This window comes from Carcharodon carcharias, chromosome 28 (genome assembly GCF_017639515.1).
Source record: "Carcharodon carcharias isolate sCarCar2 chromosome 28, sCarCar2.pri, whole genome shotgun sequence".
Taxonomy (NCBI): Eukaryota; Metazoa; Chordata; class Chondrichthyes; order Lamniformes; family Lamnidae; genus Carcharodon; species Carcharodon carcharias.
The window spans coordinates 12219743-12245717 of NC_054494.1; the positions used below are offsets into that span (position 1 = coordinate 12219743).

At 44.3% G+C, this 25975-nt stretch overlaps 1 protein-coding gene across 1 annotated transcript in view; it reads left to right on the plus strand.

Moving 5' to 3' along the window:
• The window catches only part of LOC121270889 (S-adenosylmethionine synthase-like), a 216694-nt gene extending 196291 nt beyond the window's left edge, over positions 1–20403 (plus strand). The window contains exons 8-9 of the mRNA XM_041176457.1: positions 17655–17788; positions 20301–20403. Of these exons, the coding sequence (XP_041032391.1) occupies positions 17655–17788; positions 20301–20403 (237 nt within the window). The remainder of the gene's footprint in view (positions 1–17654; positions 17789–20300) is intronic.
• Positions 20404–25975: the final 5572 nt, after the last annotated feature.

A 25975-nucleotide genomic window follows, 5' to 3' on the forward strand; every position in this document is an offset into this window, starting at 1 on the left:
AGTGTTTGTGTTTGTGAGTGTGTGTGTTTGTGAGTGTGTGTGTTTGTGAGTGTGTGTCTTTGTGAGTGTGTGTCTTTGTGAGTGTGTGTGTTTGTCAATGTGTGTCTTTGTGAGTGTGTGTGTTTGTGAGTGTGTGTGTTTGTGAGTGTCTGTTTGTGGTAGTGTGTGTTTGTGGGTGTGTGTGTTTGTGAGTGTGTGTCTTTGTGATTGTGTGTCTTGTGAGTGTGTGTGTTTGTGAGTGTGTGTGTTTGTGGGTGTGTGTGTTTGTGGGAGTGTGTGTTTGTGGGTGTGTGTGTTTGTGGGTGTGTGTTTGTGAGTGTGTGTCTTTGTGAGTGTGTGTGTTTGTGAGTGTGTGTGATTGTGGGAGAGTGTGTTTGTGAGTGTTTGTGGTTGTGAGTGTGTGTGTTTGTGGGTGTGTGTATTTATGGGTGTGTGTGTTTGTGAATGTGTGTGTTTGTGAGTGTGTGTGTTTGTGAGTGTGTGTGTTTGTGAGTGTGTGTGTTTGTGAGTGTGTGTGTTTGTGGGTGTGTGTGTTTATGGTTGTGTGTGTTTGTGAGTGTGTGTGTTTGTGAGTGTGTGTGTTTGTGGGTGTGTGTCTTTGTGAGTGTGTGTGTTTGTGAGTGTGTGTGTTTGTGAGTGTGTTTGTTTGTGAGTGTGTGTGTTTGTGAGTGTGTGTGTTTGTGGGTGTGTGTGTTTATGGGTGTGTGTGTTTGTGAGTGTGTGTGTGAGTTTGTGTGTCTTTGTGGGTGTGTGTCTTTGTGATTGTGTGTGTTTGTGAGTGTTTGTGTTTGTGAGTGTGTGTGTTTGTGAGTGTGTGTGTTTGTGAGTGTTTGTGTTTATGGGAGTGTGTGTTTGTGAGTGTGTGTGTTTGTGAGTGTGTGTGTTTGTGAGTGTGTGTGTTTGTGGGTGTGTGTGTTTATGGGTGTGTGTGTTTGTGAGTGTGTGTGTTTGTGAGTGTGTGTGTGTTTGTGGGTGTGTCTCTTCGTGAGTGTCTGTGTTTGTGAGTGTGTCTGTTTGTGAGTGTGTGTGTTTGTGGGTGTTTGTGTTTGTGAGTGTGTGTGTTTGTGAGTGTGTGTTTGTGAGTGTGTTTGTTTGTGAGTGTGTGTGTTTGTGGGAGTGTGTGTATGTGAGTGTGTGTGTTTGTGAGTGTGTGTGTTTGTGGGAGTGTGTGTTTGTCAGTGTGTGTGTTTGTGAATGTGTGTGTTTGTGGGAGCGTGTGTTTGTGAGTGTGTGTGTTTGTGAGTGTGTGTGTTTTTGTGTGTTTATTTGAGTGTGTTTTTGTGAGTGCGTTTGTTTATGGGTGTGAGTGTTTGTGAGTGTCTGTTTGTGAGTGTGTGTGTTTGTAAGTGTGTGTGTTTGTGAGTGTGTGTGTGTGTGAGTGTGTGAATGTGAGTGTGTGTTTGTGGGTGTGTGTGTGTTTGTGAGTGTGTGAGTGTGTGTGTTTGTGAGTGTGTGTGTTTATGAGTGTGTGTGTTTGTGAGTGTGTTTTTGTGAATGTGTGTGTTTGTGACTGTGTGTGTTTGTGAGTGTGTGTGTTTGTGGGTGTGTGTGTTTATTGGTGTGTGTGTTTGTGAGTGTGTGTGTTTGCGAGTGTGAGTGTGTGTGTTTGTGAGTGTGTGTCTTTGTGAGTGTGTGTGTTTGTGAGTGTGTGTGTTTGTAAGTGTGTGTGAGTGTGTTTGTGTGAGTGTGTGTGTTTGTGAGTGTGTGTGTTTGTGAGTGTGTGTGTCTCTGAGTGTGTGTGAGTGAGTCTGTGTGAGTGTGTGTTTTTGAGTTTGTGTTTGTGAGTGTGCGTGAGTGTGATTGTGTGTTAGTGTGAGTTTGTGTTTGTGAGTGTGTGTGAGTGTGAGTGTGTGTTTGTGAGTTTGTGTGTATGTGAGTGTGTGTGTGTGTTTGTGAGTGTGTGTGTGTGTGTGTTTGTGAGTGAGTGTGTTTGTGAGTGTGTGTGTGTGTTTGTGAGTGTGTGTGTGTGTGTTTGTGATTGTGTGTGTTTGTGAGTGTGTGTGTGAGTGTGTGTGTGTGAGTGTGTGTGTTTGTGAGTGTGTGTGTGTGTGTGTGTGTGTTTGTGAGTGTGTGTGTGAGTGTGTGTGTTTGTGAGTGTGTGTGTTTGTGAGTGTGACTGTGTGTGAGCGTGTGTTTGTGAGTGTGTGTGTGTGTGAGTGTGTGTTTGTGAGTGTGTGTGTTTGTGAGTGTGTGTTTGTGAGTGAGAGTGTGTGTGTTTCTAAGTGTGTGTCTTTGTGAGTTTGTGTCTTTGTGAGTGTGTGTGTTTGTGAGTGTGTGTCTTTGTGAGTGTGTGTCTTTGTGAGTGTGTGTGTTTGTCAGTGTGTGTCTTTGTGAGTGTGTGTGTTTGTGAGTGTGTGTGTTTGTGAGTGTGTGTTTGTGGTAGTGTGTGTTTGTGGGTGTGTGTGTTTGTGAGTGTGTGTGTTTGTGAGTGTGTGTCTTGTGAGTGTGTGTGTTTGTGAGTGTGTGTGTTTGTGGGTGTGTGTGTTTGTGGGAGTGTGTGTTTGTGGGTGTGTGTGTTTGTGGGTGTGTGTTTGTGAGTGTGTGTCTTTGTGAGTGTGTGTGTTTGTGAGTGTGTGTGTTTGTGGGAGAGTGTGCTTGTGAGTGTTTGTGGTTGTGAGTGTGTGTGTTTGTGGGTGTGTGTATTTATGGGTGTGTGCGTTTGTGAATGTGTGTGTTTGTGAGTGTGTGTGTTTGTGAGTGTGTGTGTTTGTGAGTGTGTGTGTTTGTGGGTGTGTGTGTTTATGGTTGTGTGTGTTTGTGAGTGTGTGTGTTTGTGAGTGTGTGTGTTTGTGGGTGTGTGTCTTTGTGAGTGTGTGTGTTTGTGAGTGTGTGTGTTTGTGAGTGTGTTTGTTTGTGAGTGTGTGTGTTTGTGAGTGTGTGTGTGTTTGTGGGTGTGTCTCTTTGTGAGTGTGTGTGTTTGTGAGTGTGTGTGTTTGTGAGTGTGTGTGTTTGTGGGTGTTTGTATTTGTGAGTGTGCGTTTTTGTGAGTGTGTGTTTGTGAGTGTTTTTGTTTGTGAGTGTGTGTGTTTGTGGGAGTGTGTGTTTGTGAGTGTGTGTGTTTGTGAGTGTGTGTGTTTGTGGGAGTGTGTGTTTGTGAATGTGTGTGTTAGTGGGAGTGTGTGTTTGTGAGTGTCTGTGTTTGTGAGTGTGTGTGTTTGTGAGTGTTTATTTGTGAGTGTGTGTTTGTGAGTGCGTGTGTTTATCGGTGTGAGTGCTTGTGAGTGTGTGTTTGTGAGTGTGTGTGTTTGTGAGTGTGTGTGAATGTGTGTGTTTGTGAGTGTGTGTGTTTGTGAGTGTGTGTGTTTGTGAGTGTGTGTGTGTGTGTGTCTTTGTGAGTGTGTGTGTTTGTGAGAGTGTGTGTCTGTGAGTGTGTGTGAGTGTGTTTGTGTGAGTGTCTGTGTTTGTCAGTGTGTGTGTTTGTGAGTGTGTGTGTCTGTGAGTGTGTGTGAGTGAGTCTGTGTGAGTGTGTGTTTTTGAGTTTGTGTTTGTGAGTGTGTGTGAGTGTGATTGTGTGTGAGTGTGTGTTTGTGAGTGTGTGTGAGTGTGAGTGTGTGTTTGTGAGTTTGTGTGTATGTGAGTGTGTGTGTGTGTGTTTGTGAGTGTATGTGTGAGTGTGTGTTTGTCAGTGTGTGTGTTTCTGAGTATGTGTGTGTGTTTGTGAGTGTGTGTGTGTGTGTGTTTGTGAGTGTGTGTGTTTCTGAGTGTGTGTGTGTGAGTGTGTGTGTGTGAGTGTGTGTGTTTGTGAGTGTGTGTGTGTGTGTTTGTGAGTGTGTGTGTGTGTGTGTTTGTGAGTGTGTGTGTTTGTGAGTCTGTGTGTTTGAGTGTGTGTGTTTGTGAGTGTGTGTGTGTGTGTGTGTGTTTGTTTGTGTTTGAGTGTGTATTTGTGAGTGTGACTGTGTGTGAGCGTGTGTTTGTGAGAGTGTGTGTGTGTGAGTGTGTGTGTGAGTGTGTGTGTTTGTGAGTGTGTGTTTGTGAGTGAGAGTGTGTGTGTTTCTAAGTGTGTGTCTTTGTGAGTTTGTGTCTTTGTGAGTGTGTGTGTTTGTGAGTGTGTGTCTTTGTGAGTGTGTGTCTTTGTGAGTGTGTGTGTTTGTCAGTGTGTGTCTTTGTGAGTGTGTGTGCTTGTGAGTGTGTGTGTTTGTGAGTGTGTGTTTGTGGGAGTGTGTGTTTGTGAGTGTGTGTTTGTGAGTGTGTGTGTTTGTGGGTGTGTGTGTTTGTGGGAGTGTGTGTTTGTGGGTGTGTGTGTTTGTGGGTGTGTGTTTGTGAGTGTGTGTCTTTGTGAGTGTGTGTGTTTGTGAGTGTGTGTGTTTGTGGGAGAGTGTGTTTGTGAGTGTTTGTGGTTGTGAGTGTGTGTGTTTGTGGGTGTGTGTATTTATGGGTGTGTGTGTTTGTGAATGTGTGTGTTTGTGAGTGTGTGTGTTTGTGAGTGTGTGTGTTTGTGAGTGTGTGTGTTTGTGGGTGTGTGTGTTTATGGTTGTGTGTGTTTGTGAGTGTGTGTGTTTGTGAGTGTGTGTGTTTGTGGGTGTGTGTCTTTGTGAGTGTGTGTGTTTGTGAGTGTTTGTGTTTGTGAGTGTGTTTGTTTGTGAGTGTGTGTGTTTGTGAGTGTGTGTGTTTGTGGGTGTGTGTGTTTATGGGTGTGTGTGTTTGTGAGTGTGTGTGTGAGTTTGTGTGTCTTTGTGGGTGTGTGTCTTTGTGATTGTGTGTGTTTGTGAGTGTTTGTGTTTGTGAGTGTGTGTGTTTGTGAGTGTGTGTGTTTGTGAGTGTTTGTGTTTGTGGGAGTGTGTGTTTGTGAGTGTGTGTGTTTGTGAGTGTGTGTGTTTGTGGGTGTGTGTGTTTATGGGTGTGTGTGTTTGTGAGTGTGTGTGTTTGTGAGTGTGTGTGTGTTTGTGGGTGTGTCTCTTCGTGAGTGTCTGTGTTTGTGAGTGTGTCTGTTTGTGAGTGTGTGTGTTTGTGGGTGTTTGTGTTTGTGAGTGTGTGTGTTTGTGAGTGTGTGTTTGTGAGTGTGTTTGTTTGTGAGTGTGTGTGTTTGTGGGAGTGTGTGTTTGTGAGTGTGTGTGTTTGTGAGTGTGTGTGTTTGTGGGAGTGTGTGTTTGTCAGTGTGTGTGTTTGTGAATGTGTGTGTTTGTGGGAGCGTGTGTTTGTGAGTGTGTGTGTTTGTGAGTGTGTGTGTTTTTGTGTGTTTATTTGTGAGTGTCTGTTTGTGAGTGTGTTTGTTTATGGGTGTGAGTGTTTGTGAGTGTGTGTTTGTGAGTGTGTGTGTTTGTGAGTGTGTGTGTTTGTGAGTGTGTATGTGTGTGAGTGTGTGAATGTGAGTGTGTGTTTGTGGGTGTGTGTGTTTGTGAGTGTGTGAGTGTGTGTGTTTGTGAGTGTGTGTGTTTGTGAGTGTGTTTTTGTGAATGTGTGTGTTTGTGAGTGTGTGTGTTTGTGAGTGTGTGTGTTTGCAAGTGTGAGTGTGTGTGTTTGTGAGTGTGTGTGTGTTTCTGAGTGTGTGTGTGTGTGGGTGTGTGTGTTTGTGAGTGTGTGTGTTTGTGAGTGTGTGTCTTTGTGAGTGTGTGTCTTTGTGAGTGTGTGTGTTTGTGAGTGTGTGTGTTTGTGAGTGTGTGTCTTTGTGAGTGTGTGTGTTTGTGAGTGTGTGTGTTTGTGAGTGTGTGTCTTTGTGAGTGTGTGTGTTTGTGCGTGTGTGTGTTTGTGAGTGTGTGTTTGTGGGAGTGTGTGTTTGTGGGTGTGTGTGTGTGTGAGTGTGTGTCTTTGTGAGTGTGTGTCTTGTGAGTGTGTGTGTTTGTGAGTGTGTGTGTTTGTGTGTGTGTGTGTGTTTGTGGGAGTGTGTGTTTGTGGGTGTGTGTGTTTGTGGGTGTGTGTGTTTGTTTGTGTGTTTGTGAGTGTGTGTCTTTGTGAGTGTGTGTGTTTGTGGGAGTGTGTGTTTGTGGGTGTGTGTGTTTGTGGGTGTGTGTGTTTCTGGGTGTGAGTGTTTGTGAGTGTCTGTGTTTGTGATTGTGTGTCTTTGTGAGTGTGTGTGTTTGTGAGTGTGTGTGTTTGTGAGTGTGTGTGTGTTTGTGGGTGTGTGTCTTTGTGAGTGTGTGCGTTTGTGAGTGTTTGTGTTTGTGAGTGTGTGTGTTTGTGGTTGTGTGTTTGTAAGTGTGTGGGGTTGTGAGTGTGTGTGTTTGTGGGTGTGTGTGTTTATGGTTGTTTGTGTTTGTGAGTGTGTGTCTTTGTGAGTGTGTGTGTGTTTGTGGGTGTGTGTGTTTCTGAGTGTGTGTGTTTGTGAGTGTGTGTGTTTGTGAGTGTGTGTGTTTGTGAGTGTGTGTGTTTGTGGGTATTTGTGTTTATGGGTGTGTGTGTTTGTGAGTGTGTGTGTTTGTGAGTGTTTTTGTGTTTGTGGGTGTGTGTCTTTGTGAGTGTGTGTGTTTGTGAGTGTGTGTGTTTGTGAGTGTGTGTGTTTGTGAGTGTGTGTGTTTGTGAGTGTGTGTGTTTGTGGGAGTGTGTGTTTGTGAGTGTGTGTGTTTGTGAGTGTGTGTGTTTGTGGGTGTGTGTGTTTATGGGTGTGTGTGTTTGTGAGTGTGTGTGTGTTTGTGGGTGTGTCTCTTCGTGATTGTGTGTCTTTGTGAGTGTGAGTGTGTTTGTGGGAGTGTGTGTTTGTGAGTGTGTGTGTTTGTGAGTGTGTGTGTTTGTGGGAGTGTGTCTTTGTGAGTGTGTGTGTTTGTGAATGTGTGTGTTTGTGGGAGTGTGTGTTTGTGAGTGTGTGTGTTTGTGAGTGTGTGTGTTTGTGAGTGTGTGTGTTTGTGAGTGTTTGTGTTTGTGAGTGTGTGTGTTTGTGAGTGTGTGTGTTTGTGGGTGTGTGTGTTTATGGGTGTGTGTGTTTGTGAGTGTGTGTGTTTGTGAGTGTGTGTGTGTTTGTGGGTGTGTCTCTTCGTGAGTGTCTGTGTTTGTGAGTGTGTCTGTTTGTGAGTGTGTGTGTTTGTGGGTGTTTGTGTTTGTGAGTGTGTGTGTTTGTGAGTGTGTGTTTGTGAGTGTGTTTGTTTGTGAGTGTGTGTGTTTGTGGGAGTGTGTGTTTGTGAGTGTGTGTGTTTGTGAGTGTGTGTGTTTGTGGGAGTGTGTGTTTGTCAGTGTGTGTGTTTGTGAATGTGTGTGTTTGTGGGAGCGTGTGTTTGTGAGTGTGTGTGTTTGTGAGTGTGTGTGTTTTTGTGTGTTTATTTGTGAGTGTGTGTTTGTGAGTGTGTTTGTTTATGGGTGTGAGTGTTTGTGAGTGTGTGTTTGTGAGTGTGTGTGTTTGTGAGTGTGTGTGTTTGTGAGTGTGTATGTGTGTGAGTGTGTGAATGTGAGTGTGTGTTTGTGGGTGTGTGTGTTTGTGAGTGTGTGAGTGTGTGTGTTTGTGAGCGTGTGTGTTTGTGAGTGTGTTTTTGTGAATATGTGTGTTTGTGAGTGTGTGTGTCTGTGAGTGTGTGTGTTTGCGAGTGTGTGTGTGTGTTTGTGAGTGTGTGTGTGTTTCTGAGTGTGTGTGTGTGTGTGTGGGTGTGTGTGTTTGTGAGTGTGTGTGTTTGTGAGTGTGTGTCTTTGTGAGTGTGTGTCTTTGTGAGTGTGTGTGTTTGTGAGTGTGTGTGTTTGTGAGTGTGTGTCTTTGTGAGTGTGTGTGTTTGTGAGTGTGTGTGTTTGTGAGTGTGTGTCTTTGTGAGTGTGTGTGTTTGTGCGTGTGTGTGTTTGTGAGTGTGTGTTTGTGGGAGTGTGTGTTTGTGGGTGTGTGTGTGTGTGAGTGTGTGTCTTTCTGAGTGTGTGTCTTGTGAGTGTGTGTGTTTGTGAGTGTGTGTGTTTGTGTGTGTGTGTGTTTGTGGGAGTGTGTGTTTGTGAGTGTGTGTCTTTGTGAGTGTGTGTGTTTGTGGGAGTGTGTGTTTGTGGGTGTGTGTGTTTGTGGGTGTGTGTGTTTCTGGGTGTGAGTGTTTGTGAGTGTCTGTGTTTGTGATTGTGTGTCTTTGTGAGTGTGTGTGTTTGTGAGTGTGTGTGTTTGTGAGTGTGTGTGTGTTTGTGGGTGTGTGTCTTTGTGAGTGTGTGCGTTTGTGAGTGTTTGTGTTTGTGAGTGTGTGTGTTTGTGGTTGTGTGTTTGTAAGTGTGTGGGGTTGTGAGTGTGTGTGTTTGTGGGTGTGTGTGTTTATGGTTGTTTGTGTTTGTGAGTGTGTGTCTTTGTGAGTGTGTGTGTGTTTGTGGGTGTGTGTGTTTCTGAGTGTGTGTGTTTGTGAGTGTGTGTGTTTGTGAGTGTGTGTGTTTGTGAGTGTGTGTGTTTGTGGGTATTTGTGTTTATGGGTGTGTGTGTTTGTGAGTGTGTGTGTTTGTGAGTGTTTTTGTGTTTGTGGGTGTGTGTCTTTGTGAGTGTGTGTGTTTGTGAGTGTGTGTGTTTGTGAGTGTGTGTGTTTGTGAGTGTGTGTGTTTGTGAGTGTGTGTGTTTGTGGGAGTGTGTGTTTGTGAGTGTGTGTGTTTGTGAGTGTGTGTGTTTGTGGGTGTGTGTGTTTATGGGTGTGTGTGTTTGTGAGTGTGTGTGTGTTTGTGGGTGTGTCTCTTCGTGATTGTGTGTCTTTGTGAGTGTGAGTGTGTTTGTGGGAGTGTGTGTTTGTGAGTGTGTGTGTTTGTGAGTGTGTGTGTTTGTGGGAGTGTGTGTTTGTGAGTGTGTGTGTTTGTGAATGTGTGTGTTTGTGGGAGTGTGTGTTTGTGAGTGTGTGTGTTTGTGAGTGTGTGTGTTTGTGAGTGTGTGTGTTTGTGAGTGTTTGTGTTTGTGGGAGTGTGTGTTTGTGAGTGTGTGTGTTTGTGAGTGTGTGTGTTTGTGGGTGTGTGTGTTTATGGGTGTGTGTGTTTGTGAGTGTGTGTGTTTGTGAGTGTGTGTGTGTTTGTGGGTGTGTCTCTTCGTGAGTGTCTGTGTTTGTGAGTGTGTCTGTTTGTGAGTGTGTGTGTTTGTGGGTGTTTGTGTTTGTGAGTGTGTGTGTTTGTGAGTGTGTGTTTGTGAGTGTGTTTGTTTGTGAGTGTGTGTGTTTGTGGGAGTGTGTGTTTGTGAGTGTGTGTTTGTGAGTGTGTGTGTTTGTGAGTGTGTGTGTTTGTGGGAGTGTTTGTTTGTCAGTGTGTGTGTTTGTGAATGTGTGTGTTTGTGGGAGCGTGTGTTTGTGAGTGTGTGTGTTTGTGAGTGTGTGTGTTTTTGTGTGTTTATTTGTGAGTGTGTGTTTGTGAGTGTGTTTGTTTATGGGTGTGAGTGTTTGTGAGTGTGTGTTTGTGAGTGTGTGTGTTTGTGAGTGTGTGTGTGTGTGAGTGTGTGAATGTGAGTGTGTGTTTGTGGGTGTGTGTGTTTGTAAGTGTGTGAGTGTGTGTGTTTGTGAGTGTGGTTGTTTGTGAGTGTGTTTTTGTGAATGTGTGTGTTTGTGAGTGTGTGTGTTTGTGAGTGTGTGTGTTTGTGGGTGTGTGTGTTTATTGGTGTGTGTGTTTGTGAGTGTGTGTGTTTGCGAGTGTGAGTGTGTGTGTTTGTGAGTGTGTGTGTGTTTCTGAGTGTGTGTGTGTGTGGGTGTGTGTGTTTGTGAGTGTGTGTGTTTGTGAGTGTGTGTCTTTGTGAGTGTGTGTGTTTGTGAATGTGTGTGTTTGTGCGTTTGTGTGTTTGTGAGTGTGTGTGTTTGTGAGTGTGTGTGTTTGTGAGTGTTTATTTGTGAGTGTGTGTTTGTGAGTGCGTGTGTTTATGGGTGTGAGTGTTTGTGAGTGTGTGTTTGTGAGTGTGAGAGTGTGTGAATGTGTGTTTGTGAGTGTGTGTGTTTGTGAGTGTGTGTGAATGTGTGTGTTTGTGAGTGTGTGTGTTTGTAAGTGTGTGTGAGTGTGTGTGTGTGAGTGTTTGTGTTTGTGAGTGTGTGTGTTTGTGAGTGTGTGTGTCTGTGAGTGTGTGTGTGTGTGTGTGTTTGTGAGTGTGTGTCTGTGAGTGTGTGTGTTTGTGAGTGAGTGTGAGTGTATGTGTGTGGGTGTGTGTGTTTGTGAGTGTGTGTGTTTGTGAGTGTGTGTTTGTGTTTGTGTGTTTGTGGGAGTGTGTGTTTGTGGGAGTGTGTGTTTGTCAGTGTTTGTGTTTGTGAGTGTGTGTTTGTGAGTGTGTGTTTGTGGGTGTGTGTGTTGTGAGTGTTTGTGTTTGTGAGTTTGTGTGTGTGAGTGTGTGTTTGTGAGTGTGTGTTTGTGAGTGTGTGTGTTTGTGAGTGTGTGTGTGAGTGCGTGTGTTAGTGAGTGTGTGTTTGTCAGTGTGTGTGTTTGTGAGTGTGTGTGTTTGTGGGCGTGTGTGTTTGTGGGTGTGTGTGTTTGTGAGTGAGTGAGTGTGTGTGTTTGTGAGTGTGTGTGTTTGTGAGTGTGTTTGTTTGTGAGTGTGTGTTTGTGAGTGTGTGTGATTGTGAGTGTGTGTGTTTGCGGGTGTGTGTGTTTGTGAGTGTGTGTTTGTGGGTGTGTGAGTGTGTGTGTTTGTGAGTGTGTGTGTGTTTGCGAGTGTGTGAGTGTGTGTGTTTGTGAGTGTGTGTGTGTTTGTGAGTGTGTGTGTTTGTGGGTGTGTGTCTTTGTGAGTTTGTGTGTTTGTGAGTGTGTGTGTTTGTGAGTGTGTGTGTTTGTTGGTGTGTGTCTTTGTGAGTGTGTGTGTTTGTGAGTGTGTGTTTGTGAGTGTGTGTGTTTGTGAGTGTGTTTGTTTGTGGGATTGTGTGTTTGTGAGTGTGCTTGTTTGTGAGTGTGTGTGTTTGTGGGAGTGTATGTTTGTGAGTGTGTGTGTTTGTGAGTGTGTGTGTTTGTGTGAGTGTGTGTTTGTGAGTGTGTGTGTTTGTGAGTGTGTGTTTGTGAGTGTGTGTTTGTGAGTGTGTGTGTTTGTCAGTGTGTGTTTGTGAGTGTGTGTGTTTGTGAGTGTGAGTGTGTGTGTGTGTGTTTGTGAGTGTGTGTGTTTGTGAGTGTATGTGAGTGTGTGTGTTTGTGAGTGTGTTTGTTTGTGAGTGTGTTTGAGTGTGTGTGAGTGTGTGTGTTTGTGAGTGTGTGTGTTTGTGAGTGTGTGTGAGTGTGTGAGTGTGTGTGTTTGTGAGTGTGTGTGTTTGTGAGTGTGTGTTTGTGAATGTGTGTGTTTGTGTGTGTGTGTGTTTGTGGGTGTGTGTGTTTATGGGTGTGTGTTTGTGAGTGTGTGTGTTTGTGAGTGTGTGTGTGTTTGTGGGTGTGTGTCTTTGTGAGTGTGTGTGTTTGTGAGTGTGTGTGTTTGTGAGTGTGTGTTTGTGGGTGTGTGTGTTTGTGGGAGTGTCTGTTTGTGGGTGTGTGTGTTTGTGAGTGTTTGTGTTTGTGAGTGTGTGTGTTTGTGGTTGTGTGTTTGTAAGTGTGTGGGGTTGTGAGTGTGTGTGTTTGTGGGTGTGTGTGTTTATGGTTGTTTGTGTTTGTGAGTGTGTGTCTTTGTGAGTGTGTGTGTGTTTGTGGGTGTGTGTGTTTCTGAGTGTGTGTGTTTGTGAGTGTGTGTGTTTGTGAGTGTGTGTGTTTGTGAGTGTGTGTGTTTGTGGGTATGTGTGTTTATGGGTGTGTGTGTTTGTGAGTGTGTGTGTTTGTGAGTGTTTTTGTGTTTGTGGGTGTGTGTCTTTGTGAGTGTGTGTGTTTGTGAGTGTGTGTGTTTGTGAGTGTGTGTGTTTGTGAGTGTGTGTGTTTGTGGGAGTGTGTGTTTGTGAGTGTGTGTGTTTGTGAGTGTGTGTGTTTGTGGGTGTGTGTGTTTATGGGTGTGTGTGTTTGTGAGTGTGTGTGTGTTTGTGGGTGTGTCTCTTCGTGATTGTGTGTCTTTGTGAGTGTGAGTGTGTTTGTGGGAGTGTGTGTTTGTGAGTGTGTGTGTTTGTGAGTGTGTGTGTTTGTGGGAGTGTGTGTTTGTGAGTGTGTGTGTTTGTGAATGTGTGTGTTTGTGGGAGTGTGTGTTTGTGAGTGTGTGTGTTTGTGAGTGTGTGTGTTTGTGAGTGTGTGTGTTTGTGAGTGTTTGTGTTTGTGGGAGTGTGTGTTTGTGAGTGTGTGTGTTTGTGAGTGTGTGTGTTTGTGGGTGTGTGTGTTTATGGGTGTGTGTGTTTGTGAGTGTGTGTGTTTGTGAGTGTGTGTGTGTTTGTGGGTGTGTCTCTTCGTGAGTGTCTGTTTTTGTGAGTGTGTCTGTTTGTGAGTGTGTGTGTTTGTGGGTGTTTGTGTTTGTGAGTGTGTGTGTTTGTGAGTGTGTGTTTGTGAGTGTGTTTGTTTGTGAGTGTGTGTGTTTGTGGGAGTGTGTGTTTGTGAGTGTGTGTTTGTGAGTGTGTGTGTTTGTGAGTGTGTGTGTTTGTGGGAGAGTTTGTTTGTCAGTGTGTGTGTTTGTGAATGTGTGTGTTTGTGGGAGCGTGTGTTTGTGAGTGTGTGTGTTTGTGAGTGTGTGTGTTTTTGTGTGTTTATTTGTGAGTGTGTGTTTGTGAGTGTGTTTGTTTATGGGTGTGAGTGTTTGTGAGTGTGTGTTTGTGAGTGTGTGTGTTTGTGAGTGTGTGTGTTTGTGAGTGTGTGTGTGTGTGAGTGTGTGAATGTGAGTGTGTGTTTGTGGGTGTGTGTGTTTGTAAGTGTGTGAGTGTGTGTGTTTGTGAGTGTGGTTGTTTGTGAGTGTGTTTTTGTGAATGTGTGTGTTTGTGAGTGTGTGTGTTTGTGAGTGTGTGTGTTTGTGGGTGTGTGTGTTTATTGGTGTGTGTGTTTGTGAGTGTGTGTGTTTGCGAGTGTGAGTGTGTGTGTTTGTGAGTGTGTGTGTGTTTCTGAGTGTGTGTGTGTGTGGGTGTGTGTGTTTGTGAGTGTGTGTGTTTGTGAGTGTGTGTCTTTGTGAGTGTGTGTGTTTGTGAGTGTGTGTGTTTGTGAGTGTGTGTCTTTGTGAGTGTGTGTGTTTGTGCGTGTGTGTGTTTGTGAGTGTGTGTTTGTGGGAGTGTGTGTTTGTGGGTGTGTGTCTTTGTGAGTGTGTGTCTTGTGATTGTGTGTGTTTGTGAGTGTGTGTGTTTGTGTGTGTGTGTGTTTGTGGGAGTGTGTGTTTGTGGGTGTGTGTGTTTGTGGGTGTGTGTGTTTGTTTGTGTGTTTGTGAGTGTGTGTCTTTGTGAGTGTGTGTGTTTGTGGGAGTGTGTGATTGTGAGTGTGTGTGTTTGTGAATGTGTGTGTTTGTGCGTTTGTGTGTTTGTGAGTGTGTGTGTTTGTGAGTGTGTGTGTTTGTGAGTGTTTATTTGTGAGTGTGTGTTTGTGAGTGCGTGTGTTTATGGGTGTGAGTGTTTGTGAGTGTGTGTTTGTGAGTGTGAGTGTGTGTGAATGTGTGTTTGTGAGTGTGTGTGTTTGTGAGTGTGTGTGAATGTGTGTGTTTGTGAGTGTGTGTGTTTGTAAGTGTGTGTGAGTGTGTGTGTGTGAGTGTTTGTGTTTGTGAGTGTGTGTGTTTGTGAGTGTGTGTGTCTGTGAGTGTGTGTGTGTGTGTGTGTTTGTGAGTGTGTGTCTGTGAGTGTGTGTGTTTGTGAGTGAGTGTGAGTGTATGTGTGTGGGTGTGTGTGTTTGTGAGTGTGTGTGTTTGTGAGTGTGTGTTTGTGTTTGTGTGTTTGTGGGAGTGTGTGTTTGTGGGAGTGTGTGTTTGTCAGTGTTTGTGTTTGTGAGTGTGTGTTTGTGAGTGTGTGTTTGTGGGTGTGTGTGTTGTGAGTGTTTGTGTTTGTGAGTTTGTGTGTGTGAGTGTGTGTTTGTGAGTGTGTGTTTGTGAGTGTGTGTGTTTGTGAGTGTGTGTGTGAGTGCGTGTGTTAGTGTGTGTTTGTCAGTGTGTGTGTTTGTGAGTGTGTGTGTTTGTGGGCGTGTGTGTTTGTGGGTGTGTGTGTTTGTGAGTGAGTGAGTGTGTGTGTTTGTGAGTGTGTGTGTTTGTGAGTGTGTTTGTTTGTGAGTGTGTGTTTGTGAGTGTGTGTGATTGTGAGTGTGTGTGTTTGCGGGTGTGTGTGTTTGTGAGTGTGTGTTTGTGGGTGTGTGAGTGTGTGTGTTTGTGAGTGTGTGTGTGTTTGCGAGTGTGTGAGTGTGTGTGTTTGTGAGTGTGTGTGTGTTTGTGAGTGTGTGTGTGTGTGGGTGTGTGTCTTTGTGAGTTTGTGTGTTTGTGAGTGTGTGTGTTTGTTGGTGTGTGTCTTTGTGAGTGTGTGTGTTTGTGAGTGTGTGTTTGTGAGTGTGTGTGTTTGTGAGTGTGTTTGTTTGTGGGATTGTGTGTTTGTGAGTGTGCTTGTTTGTGAGTGTGTGTGTTTGTGGGAGTGTATGTTTGTGAGTGTGTGTGTTTGTGAGTGTGTGTGTTTGTGTGAGTGTGTGTTTGTGAGTGTGTGTGTTTGTGAGTGTGTGTTTGTGAGTGTGTGTTTGTGAGTGTGTGTGTTTGTCAGTGTGTGTTTGTGAGTGTGTGTGTTTGTGAGTGTGAGTGTGTGTGTGTGTGTTTGTGAGTGTGTGTGTTTGTGAGTGTATGTGAGTGTGTGTGTTTGTGAGTGTGTTTGTTTGTGAGTGTGTTTGAGTGTGTGTGAGTGTGTGTGTTTGTGAGTGTGTGTGTTTGTGAGTGTGTGTGAGTGTGTGTGTGTGTTTGTGAGTGTGTGTGTTTGTGAGTGTGTGTTTGTGAATGTGTGTGTTTGTGTGTGTGTGTGTTTGTGGGTGTGTGTGTTTATGGGTGTGTGTTTGTGAGTGTGTGTGTTTGTGAGTGTGTGTGTGTTTGTGGGTGTGTGTCTTTGTGAGTGTGTGTGTTTGTGAGTGTGTGTGTTTGTGAGTGTGTGTTTGTGGGTGTGTGTGTTTGTGGGAGTGTCTGTTTGTGGGTGTGTGTGTTTGTGAGTGTGTGTCTTTGTGAGTGTGTGTGTTTGTGAGTGTGTGTTTGTGGGTGTGTGTGTTTGTGGGAGTGTCTGTTTGTGGGTGTGTGTGTTTGTGAGTGTGTGTCTTTGTGAGTGTGTGTGTTTGTGAGTGTGTGTTTGTGGGTGTGTGTGTTTGTCGGGGTGTGTGTTTGTGGGTGTGTGTGTTTGTGGGTGTGTGTGTTTGTGGATGTGTGTGTTTGTGAGTGTGTGTTTGTGAGTGTGTGTCTTTGTGAGTGTTTGTGTTTGTGAGTGTGTGTGTTTGTGGGAGTGTGTGTTTGTGGGTGTGTGTGTTTGTGGGTGTGTGTGTTTATGGGTGTGAGTGTTTGTGAGTGTGTGTGTTTGTGAGTGTGTGTGTGTTTGTGGGTGTGTGTCTTTGTGTGTGTGTGTTTGTGAGTGTGTGTGTTTGTGGGTGTTTGTGTTTGTGAGTGTGTGTGTTTGTGGGTGTGTGTGTTTGTGAGTATGTGTGTTTGTGAGTGTGTGTGTTTGTGGGTGTGTGTATTTATGGGTGTGTGTGTTTGTGAGTGTGTGAGTTTGTGAGTGTGTGTCTTTGTGAGTATGTGTGTTTGTGAGTGTGTGTTGTTTGTGAGTGTGTGTCTTTGTGAGTGTGTGTGTTTGTGACTGTGTGTGTTTGTGAGTGTGTGACATTGTGACTGTGTGTCTTTGTGAGTGTGTGTGTTTGTGATCATGTGTTTGTGGGTGTGTGTGTTTGTGTGTGTGTGTCTTTGTGAGTGTGTGTCTTTGTCAGTGTGTGTGTTTGTGATCGTGTGTTTGTGAGTGTGTGTGTTTGTGAGTGTGTGTTTGTCGGAGTGTGTGTTTGTGGGTGTGTCTGTTTGTGGATATGTGTGTTTGTGGGTGTGTGTGTTTGTGAGTGCGTGTCTTTGTGAGTGTGTGTGTTTGTGAGTGTGTGTGTTTGTGGGAGTGTGTGTTTGTGGGTGTGTGTGTTTGTGCGTGTGTGTTTATGGGTGTGAGTGTTTGTGAGTGTGTGTGTTTGTGAGTGTGTGTGTGTTTGTGGGTGTGTGTGTTTGTGAGTGTGTGTGTTTGTGAGTGTGTGTGTGTTTGTGGGTGTGTGTGTTTGTGAGTGTGTGTGTTTGTGAGTGTGTGTGTTTGTGGGTGTGTGTGTTTGTGAGTGTGTGTCTTTGTTGGTGTGTGTGTTTGTGAGTGTGTGTGTTTGTGGGTGTGTGTATTTATGGGTGTGTGTGTTTGTGAGTGTGTTTGTGAGTGTGTGTGTGTGAGTGTGTGTGTTTGTGAGTGTGTGTGTGAGTGTGTGTTTGTGGGTGTGTGTGTTTGTGATTGTGTCAGTGTGTTTGTGAGTGTGAGTGCGTGTGAGTGTGTGTTTGTGAGTGTGTGTTTGTGAGTGTGTGTGAGTGTGTGTGTGTTTGTGAGTGTGTGTTTGTGAGTGTGAGTGTGTGTTTGTGAGTGTGTGTGTTTGTGAGTGTGTGTGTGTTTGTGGGTGTGTGTCTTTGTGAGTGTGTGTGTTTGTGAGTGTGTGTGTTTGTGGGTGTGTGTGTTTGTGAGTGTGTGTGTTTGTGAGTATGTGTGTTTGTGAGTGTGTGTGTTTGTGGGTGTGTGTATTTATGGGTGTGTGTGTTTGTGAGTGTGTGAGTTTGTAAGTGTGTGTCTTTGTGAGTATGTGTGTTTGTGAGTGTGTGTTGTTTGTGAGTGTGTGTCTTTGTGAGTGTGTGTGTTTGTGACTGTGTGTGTTTGTGAGTGTGTGACTTTGTGACTGTGTGTCTTTGTGAGTGTGTGTGTTTGTGATCATGTGTTTGTGGGTGTGTGTGTTTGTGTGTGTGTGTCTTTTTGAGTGTGTGTCTTTGTCAGTGTGTGTGTTTGTGATCGTGTGTTTGTGAGTGTGTGTGTTTGTGAGTGTGTGTTTGTCGGAGTGTGTGTTTGTGGGTGTGTCTGTTTGTGGATATGTGTGTTTGTGGGTGTGTGTGTTTGTGAGTGTGTGTTTGTGAGTGTGTGTCTTTGTGAGTGTGTGTGTTTGTGAGTGTGTGTGTTTGTGGGAGTGTGTGTTTGTGGGTGTGTGTGTTTGTGCGTGTGTGTGTTTATGGGTGTGAGTGTTTGTGAGTGTGTGTGTTTGTGAGTGTGTGTGTGTTTGTGGGTGTGTGTCTTTGTGAGTGTGTGTGTTTGTGAGTGTGTGTGTTTGTGGGTGTGTGTGTTTGTGAGTGTGTGTCTTTGTTGGTGTGTGTGTTTGTGAGTGTGTGTGTTTGTGGGTGTGTGTATTTATGGGTGTGTGTGTTTGTGAATGTGTGTGTTTGTGAGTGTGTGTGTGTGAGTGTGTGTGTGTTTGTGAGTGTGTGTGTGAGTGTGTGTTTGTGGGTGTGTGTGTTTGTGATTGTGTGAGTGTGTTTGTGAGTGTGAGTGCGTGTGAGTGTGTGTTTGTGAGTGTGTGTTTGTGAGTGTGTGTGAGTGTGAGTGTGTGTTTGTGAGTGTGTGTTTGTGAGTGTGAGTGTGTGTGAGTGTGTGTGTTTGAGTGTGTGAGTGTTTGTTTGTGAGTGTGTGTGTTTGTGAGTGTGTGTGTGAGTGTGTGTGTGTGAGTGTGTGTGTGTGTTTGTGAGTGTGTGTGTATGAGTGTGTGTGTATGAGTGTGTGTGTTTGTGAGTGTGTGTGTGTGAATGTGTGTTTGTGGGTGTGTGTGTTTGTGAGTGTGTGTTTGTGATTGTGAGTGTGTGTTTGTGAGTGTGTGTGTTTGTGAGTGTTTGTTTGTGAGTGTGAGTGTGTGTTTGTGGGTGTGTGTGGTTACGTGAGCCTGTTTAGCAATCGTTACCATACTCTCTTGTTTTTGCACCATGATAACAGTGAAGCAGATTTTTGCATAAACGCATTGCTGTAAATTTACAGGTCTCCTATGCTATTGGCGTCGCTGAACCACTCTCCATCTCCGTTTTCTCGTACGGAACCGCACAAATGGGTGACAAGGCGTTGATGGAAATTGTGAAAAAGAACTTTGACCTTCGACCTGGCGTGATTGTCAGGTAAAATTCAGTTGTTGCCCTCGGTTCTGGGAGCGAAAGGTGAGGATTGATGAACATTCACCCAAGGCGGGCACGCTGTGCTCTGGGTGGTGGATCATTGATGTGAAGCAGTACAGATATAAATGTACAATAAAACCACCTAAGGACACTGCCTGACGTGTACAGCCTGTACATGGGACCCCTCGAAGAGCCTGTACTTGTAAAATTGGTTCCGTTATTCAGGAAGGAATTCACTTAGAGAATGCTCCTGGTTACAGTTTAAGGCGACCCTGTTAGTTGGCAGCATTACATCCATGATAATTGGCAAAAACTAGCATCGCTAACACTGGTCAAATTCCTAGAGATTTCAGTACATGGCTCTTTACCTCCAACCGCCTCACCCAGTTGAGCAGCCTGCCCCTCTGCCACCTCCAAAATTTTTGTAATTAAGAAGCAAAACCGATCAAGGGAAAAGACAAAAGGACGCAATTCTCTTGACGCCTCGATGATTGTTCTCCTGGGTTTGCTCACAGCCATGTCCTGGGGATTGATCTTCAATTCCCGGTGACTCCAGGCCAATCCTGGAGGGTTGGCAACCCCAACGTTAATGGACTGCAGCCGGAAGCTCAGGGTTGTCGTCTTTCCCTGGCCGCAGCCCATCCCTCAGTCCAGGGAGCAGAGATTTCAGGATCACAGAATTTTAACGGCACAGAAGGAGGCCATTCAGCTCATCGTACCTGCACTGGCAGAATAAAAGTTCTTTATTTTTTCAAATAGCTGTTCCTGTACAAACTCTCAGCTGTTGTTCTAAGTTGCCCCTTGGTGTGTGGGAGCCAGCGTGCTGTGTAAATTAGCCACGCCACATAACGTTGTCAAATGCAGAACGCTGTCAAACTGCTTTTACCTGAATCCATTCCAGAGAAACAGAGCAGAGCAGCGAACCAGTTCAGATTGAAAATGAATTTAATTTAATGAATTAAACTAAATTTAATTTTAAACCAACACTGACCACTAGAGGGAATGTAACTCAGAAACAATCTAATGAAAACCCAGGGCATTTATCCCTTGGTACAGAGATCCTCATATGAAAGAGCCAAAGGGAACTTGCAGAGCACCATAGGAAGTCCGCCCAATGTATGTGGCTGGGAGATTATTGTTAAATGGATGTAATGAAAGCCATTCCTTTCTGATACATGAAGTTGAAGGGAGAGGTGGATAAAGTTGTTTAAAAAAAAAACAGATGAAGTCCTTGACTTTATGAAGGCTAAGACTGAACGTTAAACAAGTAGAAACCATGAGTGAGGCTGTTGTTAGAATATTGTGGCTAGTTTCATCTCAGGAACATGTCTCTATCACAGAGAGATTCATTAAGGTGATACCTGGTGGGAGGGATGAGAGAAAATGTATATTTTTCTTCTCATTAAACCAAAGCAGGTTTGAAGGACCTCAGTTTGTGAGAAATCTTGATAAAGTCAAAGGAAAACCTATTTCCACTGGTCAGTGAATGAGTCAGCTATTTAGGCTGCAGCTGAGAAATTGCTCAGCATCCCTTCACTCGAGGTGAAGAATATACTCCATTTACATCTTTCCATTTGTACTCCTGTGCAGGTCAATAGACAAACCGAGACAGTGCCCGACGGCAGGCTCAGGTTTGGAGTTGGCACAGTTGGGACAAGAGTCTCGCAGTATAACCACATCTCTCCTATCCACTCCCCCATTGCCAACAGGGAGCAGGGAGAACAAGCAGTCACAAGCGTGATTTTAGAATCACTTCACAATCCTGAATAAGGGCTGCGCAAGGCTGATTAATGAGTTTATCAACTATATGAGAGCATGGAGACCCGGGAGACAATCAGATCCATGACTTCCAATTCGTGCAGGGACCCACTGGTTTCATTACCACCCTCACCAACCAAAAATCTACAAAGCAAATAGAACAATGAGCTGCATAGCCAAACAGTAGGGTACAAGTCAGTGTAAGGCACATTTAAAGCACGTGATGGTTTGGTCAGGCTACACTTTGTGTCATTATCTAGGTACCAAAGATGAGGGAGTTATTTTAGCTCTTTAGATGGTTCTTAGTGGGGGGGGGGGGGGGGGGGGGGGGGGGGGGTGGAGAGCATGTGACTGATTCCAAGGGTTAGGGGATTGAAGTGTGAGGGAAGACTGGGCTTGTCAACCTTTCAAAGGAGCTGCTCAGAAGTAATGGAGCAAGTTCTTGAAGAGCCATATTATAAGGTAACACATGCAACAGGTACATTTGGAACACCCCATTAAACAGCACCAGGATAGCAGAGAGGGCACAGGGTCAAACCAGCTGAAGATATAGTCAACAGTGATGAATCCTTCTGCACACAAGTGTCAAAAAGCCTTGAATCTTTAAGAAACAGTTGACTCTCCCGCTTGGCAGTGCACATTCTGCTGGGATGTGGTAAGATGGGTTGGGGTTGCCAGCCTCACCTCTCTCTATGTTGTCCTTTGTATCTATTTTGCAATTCTGTATGAGACAAAAAAAAAATGTTTCCTTTTCCAGGGACCTAAACTTGAAGAAACCAATCTACCAACAAACAGCTTGCTACGGCCATTTTGGCAGGAACGAATTCCCTTGGGAAGTGGTCAAGAAGCTGAGCTACTAACATATCCTGACTTGTCCCAAACCAGCTGCTGTTTACATCAGTGAACTATGGGAGGGGCACCCTGCCCCGAAATTCCACAACAAATTGTCTGCTGCCACTTTGGTTCAGATTCTGATCTACAGGAGGGACCAAAACGCTGAAAATAATTCACAATGAGTAAGAAGTTTTAACTGGCCTTAACGATGGCCGGTTGCAGAAAGGTTGCTTCTGGTTTCCTGGGAGTTTCCATCTTGTGTCCGGTGCGTGATTCATTCTTGGCTGTGGAACCGCGACGCTTTCACTTAAGAAAATTGCAAAAGCCCCTTTTCGTCACAGGGAAAGACTCCATCGAAATTCCACGGTCTGCTCGGTAGCTTCACCTCACAACTCTTAACCCTAGTGACGTGGGACAACAACTATATTAAACCACAGATGACCAAAATGTCAGGTGCAGGTATTCTGCTGTGGGTTGAAGTGCTGAGTTGGAAAGGTGAATCAGACTGTCTTTGCCATTTCAATTCTGTTCTCCTTCATCACCCCAATAGCATTTGAGTGGGAGCAGTGCACACTAGAATTTGTAATCCAAGCTTGCAGGATGCCTACTTGATTTAGTGCTCAAATAATCTTGGGATCAAAACCCCGCGCATCCCCTCCCCCTCATAGAAAAAACACTTAAAATAGAAATCAGCAGCTTAAAATTCCTTTTTGCCTGCATGGTTTGGGACAACATCCCTCACTTTACTGTATAAGCAGAGACGTGACCTGTTTAAAACGAAGCGGTCAGTGCCCCCATCAAAGCAGTAGACAGAGGAATGCTGTACGTGCTGTGAGATATTCTGGCCTGCACAGTTTTGCATTTTTGTTTTCTCCTCCTTTTTAACCTTTAACCTGTTGTGAAGTTTAAGGACGCTGGTGCTGGGCCAGGCAGTTTTGAGAATTTTCAGCTCCTCGGTCTGTGATAGAAAAAAAGCTCCAACCATTCCAGTGTTAGGGCTTGTTCCCTTGGATCAGCGACAACACCCTCACCTCTGAGTCAGGAGGGTTCAGCCTCTAAGGCTCACTCCAAAGACTTGAGCAGATCATCCACGCTGATACTTCAACACTGAAGATGGTACCATGCTTTGACCTTCAAAGTGAGGCCTGTGTGCTGCCACAGGTGAGCTTAATGGATACCACGTGGCAGAGTTCATAGAAGAGCAGGAGAGTCCTTCGATGTTCCAGGCAACATTTATCCATTGTTACTTTGCCATTAGCTCATTGCTGTTTGTGGGAGCTTGCTGTGTGCAAATTGGCTGTTGTGTTTCACCTTCAAAATTGCCCATGAAGCATTTCTGAGATGCCCTGAAAGCATAAAACATGCCATGAATAAAGCAAACCCTTTTTTAATTATCTTAACCTACAAAAAAAATGCAAAATTAACTGCTTTAATTCTGCTCTCGCTGTTTGCTTTATCTTCCTCTTTCCCATCCATCTTTAGTTAATGTGGATTCATATCCTGGATGGATCTAATCAATCTTCCAAGGCCTCAAAGCTCTTTTGATTTTCCGTCTTTTTCCCGTTTCCACTTTTGCGGACTTGCTTTTTTAAAAAAAAATGTGGCCTTTGATTTATCTCTAAATTGATCTTTTCAGTTAAAAGGAATCAATGTTCCCCCTCGTTGTACTGCAGGGGTGCCCAAGCCAACTTGCGACTTAATGCAAAGGTCCAATAATGCACGAAGAATTAGAAAATTGCATGTGATGGATCACAGAGCCTGGCATCCAGTTTTGTGCTAATGTGACATGTATTAGGGATTTGATTGTGGTGAGCCGTGTAATCCATAAAGTCTGCCAAAATGAATGATGGAGAATCAAGCCAGACACTCTGATCTCCATGCCCCTATTCCCAATGTGCATTCCCATCACACCAGGAGTGCCAGGAGCACTCCTTGACAAAAATCGACATCTTCAAAAATCTGCATCCCCATGCACAGGACCCATACTCTGCAAACAAAAGGAATATGTTCAAGCCATGCACATTTTTTGAATAACCTGGGAGCTTGGGGAGCCTATAGTTCCTAGTTGCTTTCTCCAAGGCAAAGCCTCGGCCAATTAGAGTCAACTTGCCAACCTAGCAGACCCCTTTTCTCTTGTAGTATGAATTGTTATGGTCGTTTGAAATTTAGTATTCTTGTGTTTGTCCTGATGAGTACAAGGTGAAAAGCTTTGGCAACATGTCTTTCTTTTCAGCAAAATTTTCGTTCTGTACTACCAAACAAAATTTAAATTGTGCTTCCTATTTATGGCAATCCGAGATCCTATCCACACCTCATGGTGGTGCCAGGTTCATTCAGTTGCTCAGTTTCCATTAAGCTACTGCATAGAAGTAAAGATGAGGAAACGATCCCAGAAAACCAGACTTATCTCCATCTCCGCTATGTGCTAAAGTTTTTCCTGCTGTCATCCAGGGAATCGGCTGCCTGACATTGCAGGGGAAGCTAGGAGTCCTTTGACGCTTACTACTCCTGCTCAATGCAACATAGAACTGCAGCAACACAACATTGGACAAAGCTGCCAGCACCTTGGGACACAATATGGGCATGAAATGAGCCATTAAAGGATTCCAAGAATCAAACAAATTTCAGCGTGGTTTCTTCAAAACTTGGGCCAGTTTTCAGATATGGTAGAGGGGCAATTACCTAACTCCAATCTCCTGAGAGCGCGTAATCAGAAATTCCACCGTGCAGGGCAGTCACTGGAATTTCTAACATGTCTCCGTAGCAGACAAGGCTTCTCTCAGGAAGCACAAAGTCCAAACATTACCCCTGCTGACTCTATAGAAAGCTCTGAAGTTACAATGTGGGATGCCAGCACTCAACCAAAATTCCTCGACACACTTTCAGCCTATTTAAAATAAATGGGTTGTAGTTCCCACTGAAAGAGACAACAGGAGAATTCTGGGCAAACCTATTAACATATGTTGTTACACCTTTCCCAGTCAAGTTCGTGTCTTGCTCCTAATGTAGGGCATACTCGTTATTTTGTCAACCTTTAAGCAAAATGAATTCTGGTGGACATGAACTTGGTACAATGCACAAAGCTGGCTTTAAATTGGGATTTAACTTGCACTACTTTGACCATTTACCTCAAAGTTCATGGACAAAGAAAGCAAGGCCAAGGGATCTCACCTTGGTGTTAGAAAGAATGGTGGGATGGGGATTGAGTTAAAAAATCAGGGTAAATCGTAGAAAGCTTTACACATCAAATACAAATCTTCCAATCTCCAACCTAACTTGCCTTGCTTAATGCGAATGTACAATTAAAATTTTGTGCTCTCGTCTTGAGCCCAGCAGCCAAATGAGCTTGCCGGGCCAACACATGATGTTAGCTGTGAACATCAACTGGCAGCACAAGGTATCACCAAGCGTTGGGATCTGACATTGGGAAAGGAGAAAATGTTCCTCCTGGCAGTTGTCCAAGACTGGCATTGGTACAGCTTGGGAGTAAGCAGCATTGGACCACCTTGTCTGAGGTTGATGCATGCAGCCTAAGACAACCATTATGAAGGGGTGACGATGGAGCAATAAAGGGTGCCTCATGGGAATGTTATGCACCCTTTTTAAAAAAGAAAACAATCATAAATTGATGCTTTTAAAGAATATATTTATCATTGAACAACTTGAAGTCTTAATCTAGTACTGGTAATTGCCATATTTTTCCATTACTGATGGAACTGTAAGGGTTAAAGTTTCCACCCTACCACTACCCCCCTCCCAACACCGCCCCACCCACCCCACCCCACTCCCTCCACCTCCAGCCTTCACCAGGATCAACATCGGTTAGGTGTTAGATGAAAAATGCACAATTAATTCAGGAATAGGTGATTTATTGGGATGGGAAACATAACACTTTTTTACCCATCCTTCTCTCTTTCACATTAATGAAATTGCTCAAAAAGGTGCTAAGTCCTCTGGCATATTATCATTTATTATCATTCCCATGTCTCAAATTCCATTGGGAGCTTCATATGTCATGCGGTTTTACTCTCTCTATCTCTCCTTTTATGATCTCTATTTCTCCCTATTGTTTTACTATCACTCCTTCTTCCTCCTCTTATCATCACTTGCTCACTACTTTCTGATTTACCTTGCCCTCTCCCCTGCTGTTTGCAAATCCTTCCTCATTGCTACTCAATATAAAGCACACGCACCCATTGTCCTCATCGCTTTCCCAGTTCCTGCACAAAATCTTGACAAAGTATTGCTTTTTTTTCAGTTTTTCACGGTGCAGTCAAACTCATTAGTTTAATCGGCACTTTCTCCGCCCACTCCCTGACTCCTGTCTCAAGCTGAACCACAATATTCTCAACCTCGGTGTCCATTTTGACCTGAAGATGATCTTCTGATGCCTCTCGACCCCATAGCAGCGACCTCTACTTTCAGCTCCATACCAGTGCTGCTTTTGTCTCTTTGTCAGTCCATTCACTGCTGCAATCCTTATTCATAGTGTTATTCACCTCAATGCTTGATTACCCCAACAATCCCTTTACCAGCCTTCCATCTAACATCCTTCCAAAAATTTCAGTCCATCCCAACCTCGAATGCCTATTTCCTAACCTACAGCAGGTCCCAACTGTCCATTTTACCTGTATTCTCTACCTGAAATGAGCTCTCACTCCTCTGATACTGTAAGTGAAAAATTTTCATTCTGGTCCTTGATTGTTTCTTTTCTTCCCTTGTGGTTAAATCCCACCATGGCCTTTCACCTCCTTAACCTCCTAAAATACTTATGGCCAACTTCCTCTTTCCCCAAACTCTCTGGCACCCCACCATCGACAGCTGTGCTGTCAGTCACCTATGTCTCACTATCTGGAAAGCCTTTCTTAATTCTTAATTCCTTCCCCCACCTAAATGGGGAGATGGTGATGTCACTGGGCTAGTAATCCAGAGGCCCAGGCTAGTGTTCTGGGGACACGGGTTCAAATCCCACCACGACAGCTGGTGGAATTTAAATTCAAGTAATAAATCTGGAATATAAAGTTAGCCTCAGCAATGGTGACCACGACAATCATCATCGATTGTTTTTTAAAAACCTATTTGGTTCACTAATCCCCTTTAGGGAAGGAAATCTACAATCCTTCCTTGGTCTGGCCAACTTGTGGCTCCAGACCCACACCCACAGCAACATGGCTGACTCTTAACTGCCCTCTGAAATGGCCTAGCAAGCCACTCAGCTCAGTTCAAGGGCAATTAGGGATGGGCAACAAATGTTGGCCTAGCCAATGACACCACATCCCATGAAAGGAAGAAAAGCTGCTTTCCTTACCTTCCTTTGAGTCTGTTCTTAAAATCTTCCTCCTTAGCCAACATTTTGTCCACCGCTCCTATTCCCTTCTTATTTCCGCTTAGCTTCTGTTTGACCTTCATGCTGCTGTGAAGCGTCTTCTCGATATTGAGCGCAAGTTCGGTTGTTGTGATTGGAAGGTTCCCCTCAGGATTGTCTGGCCTTGAGACATTTTAGCGTGGGTCGACCTGATGGGCTATCCTGTTCTATTAGAACGAGCACGTCTAGCAATGGGAATAGTTCAATACACATGGGATTGCAGTGTCTGGGCA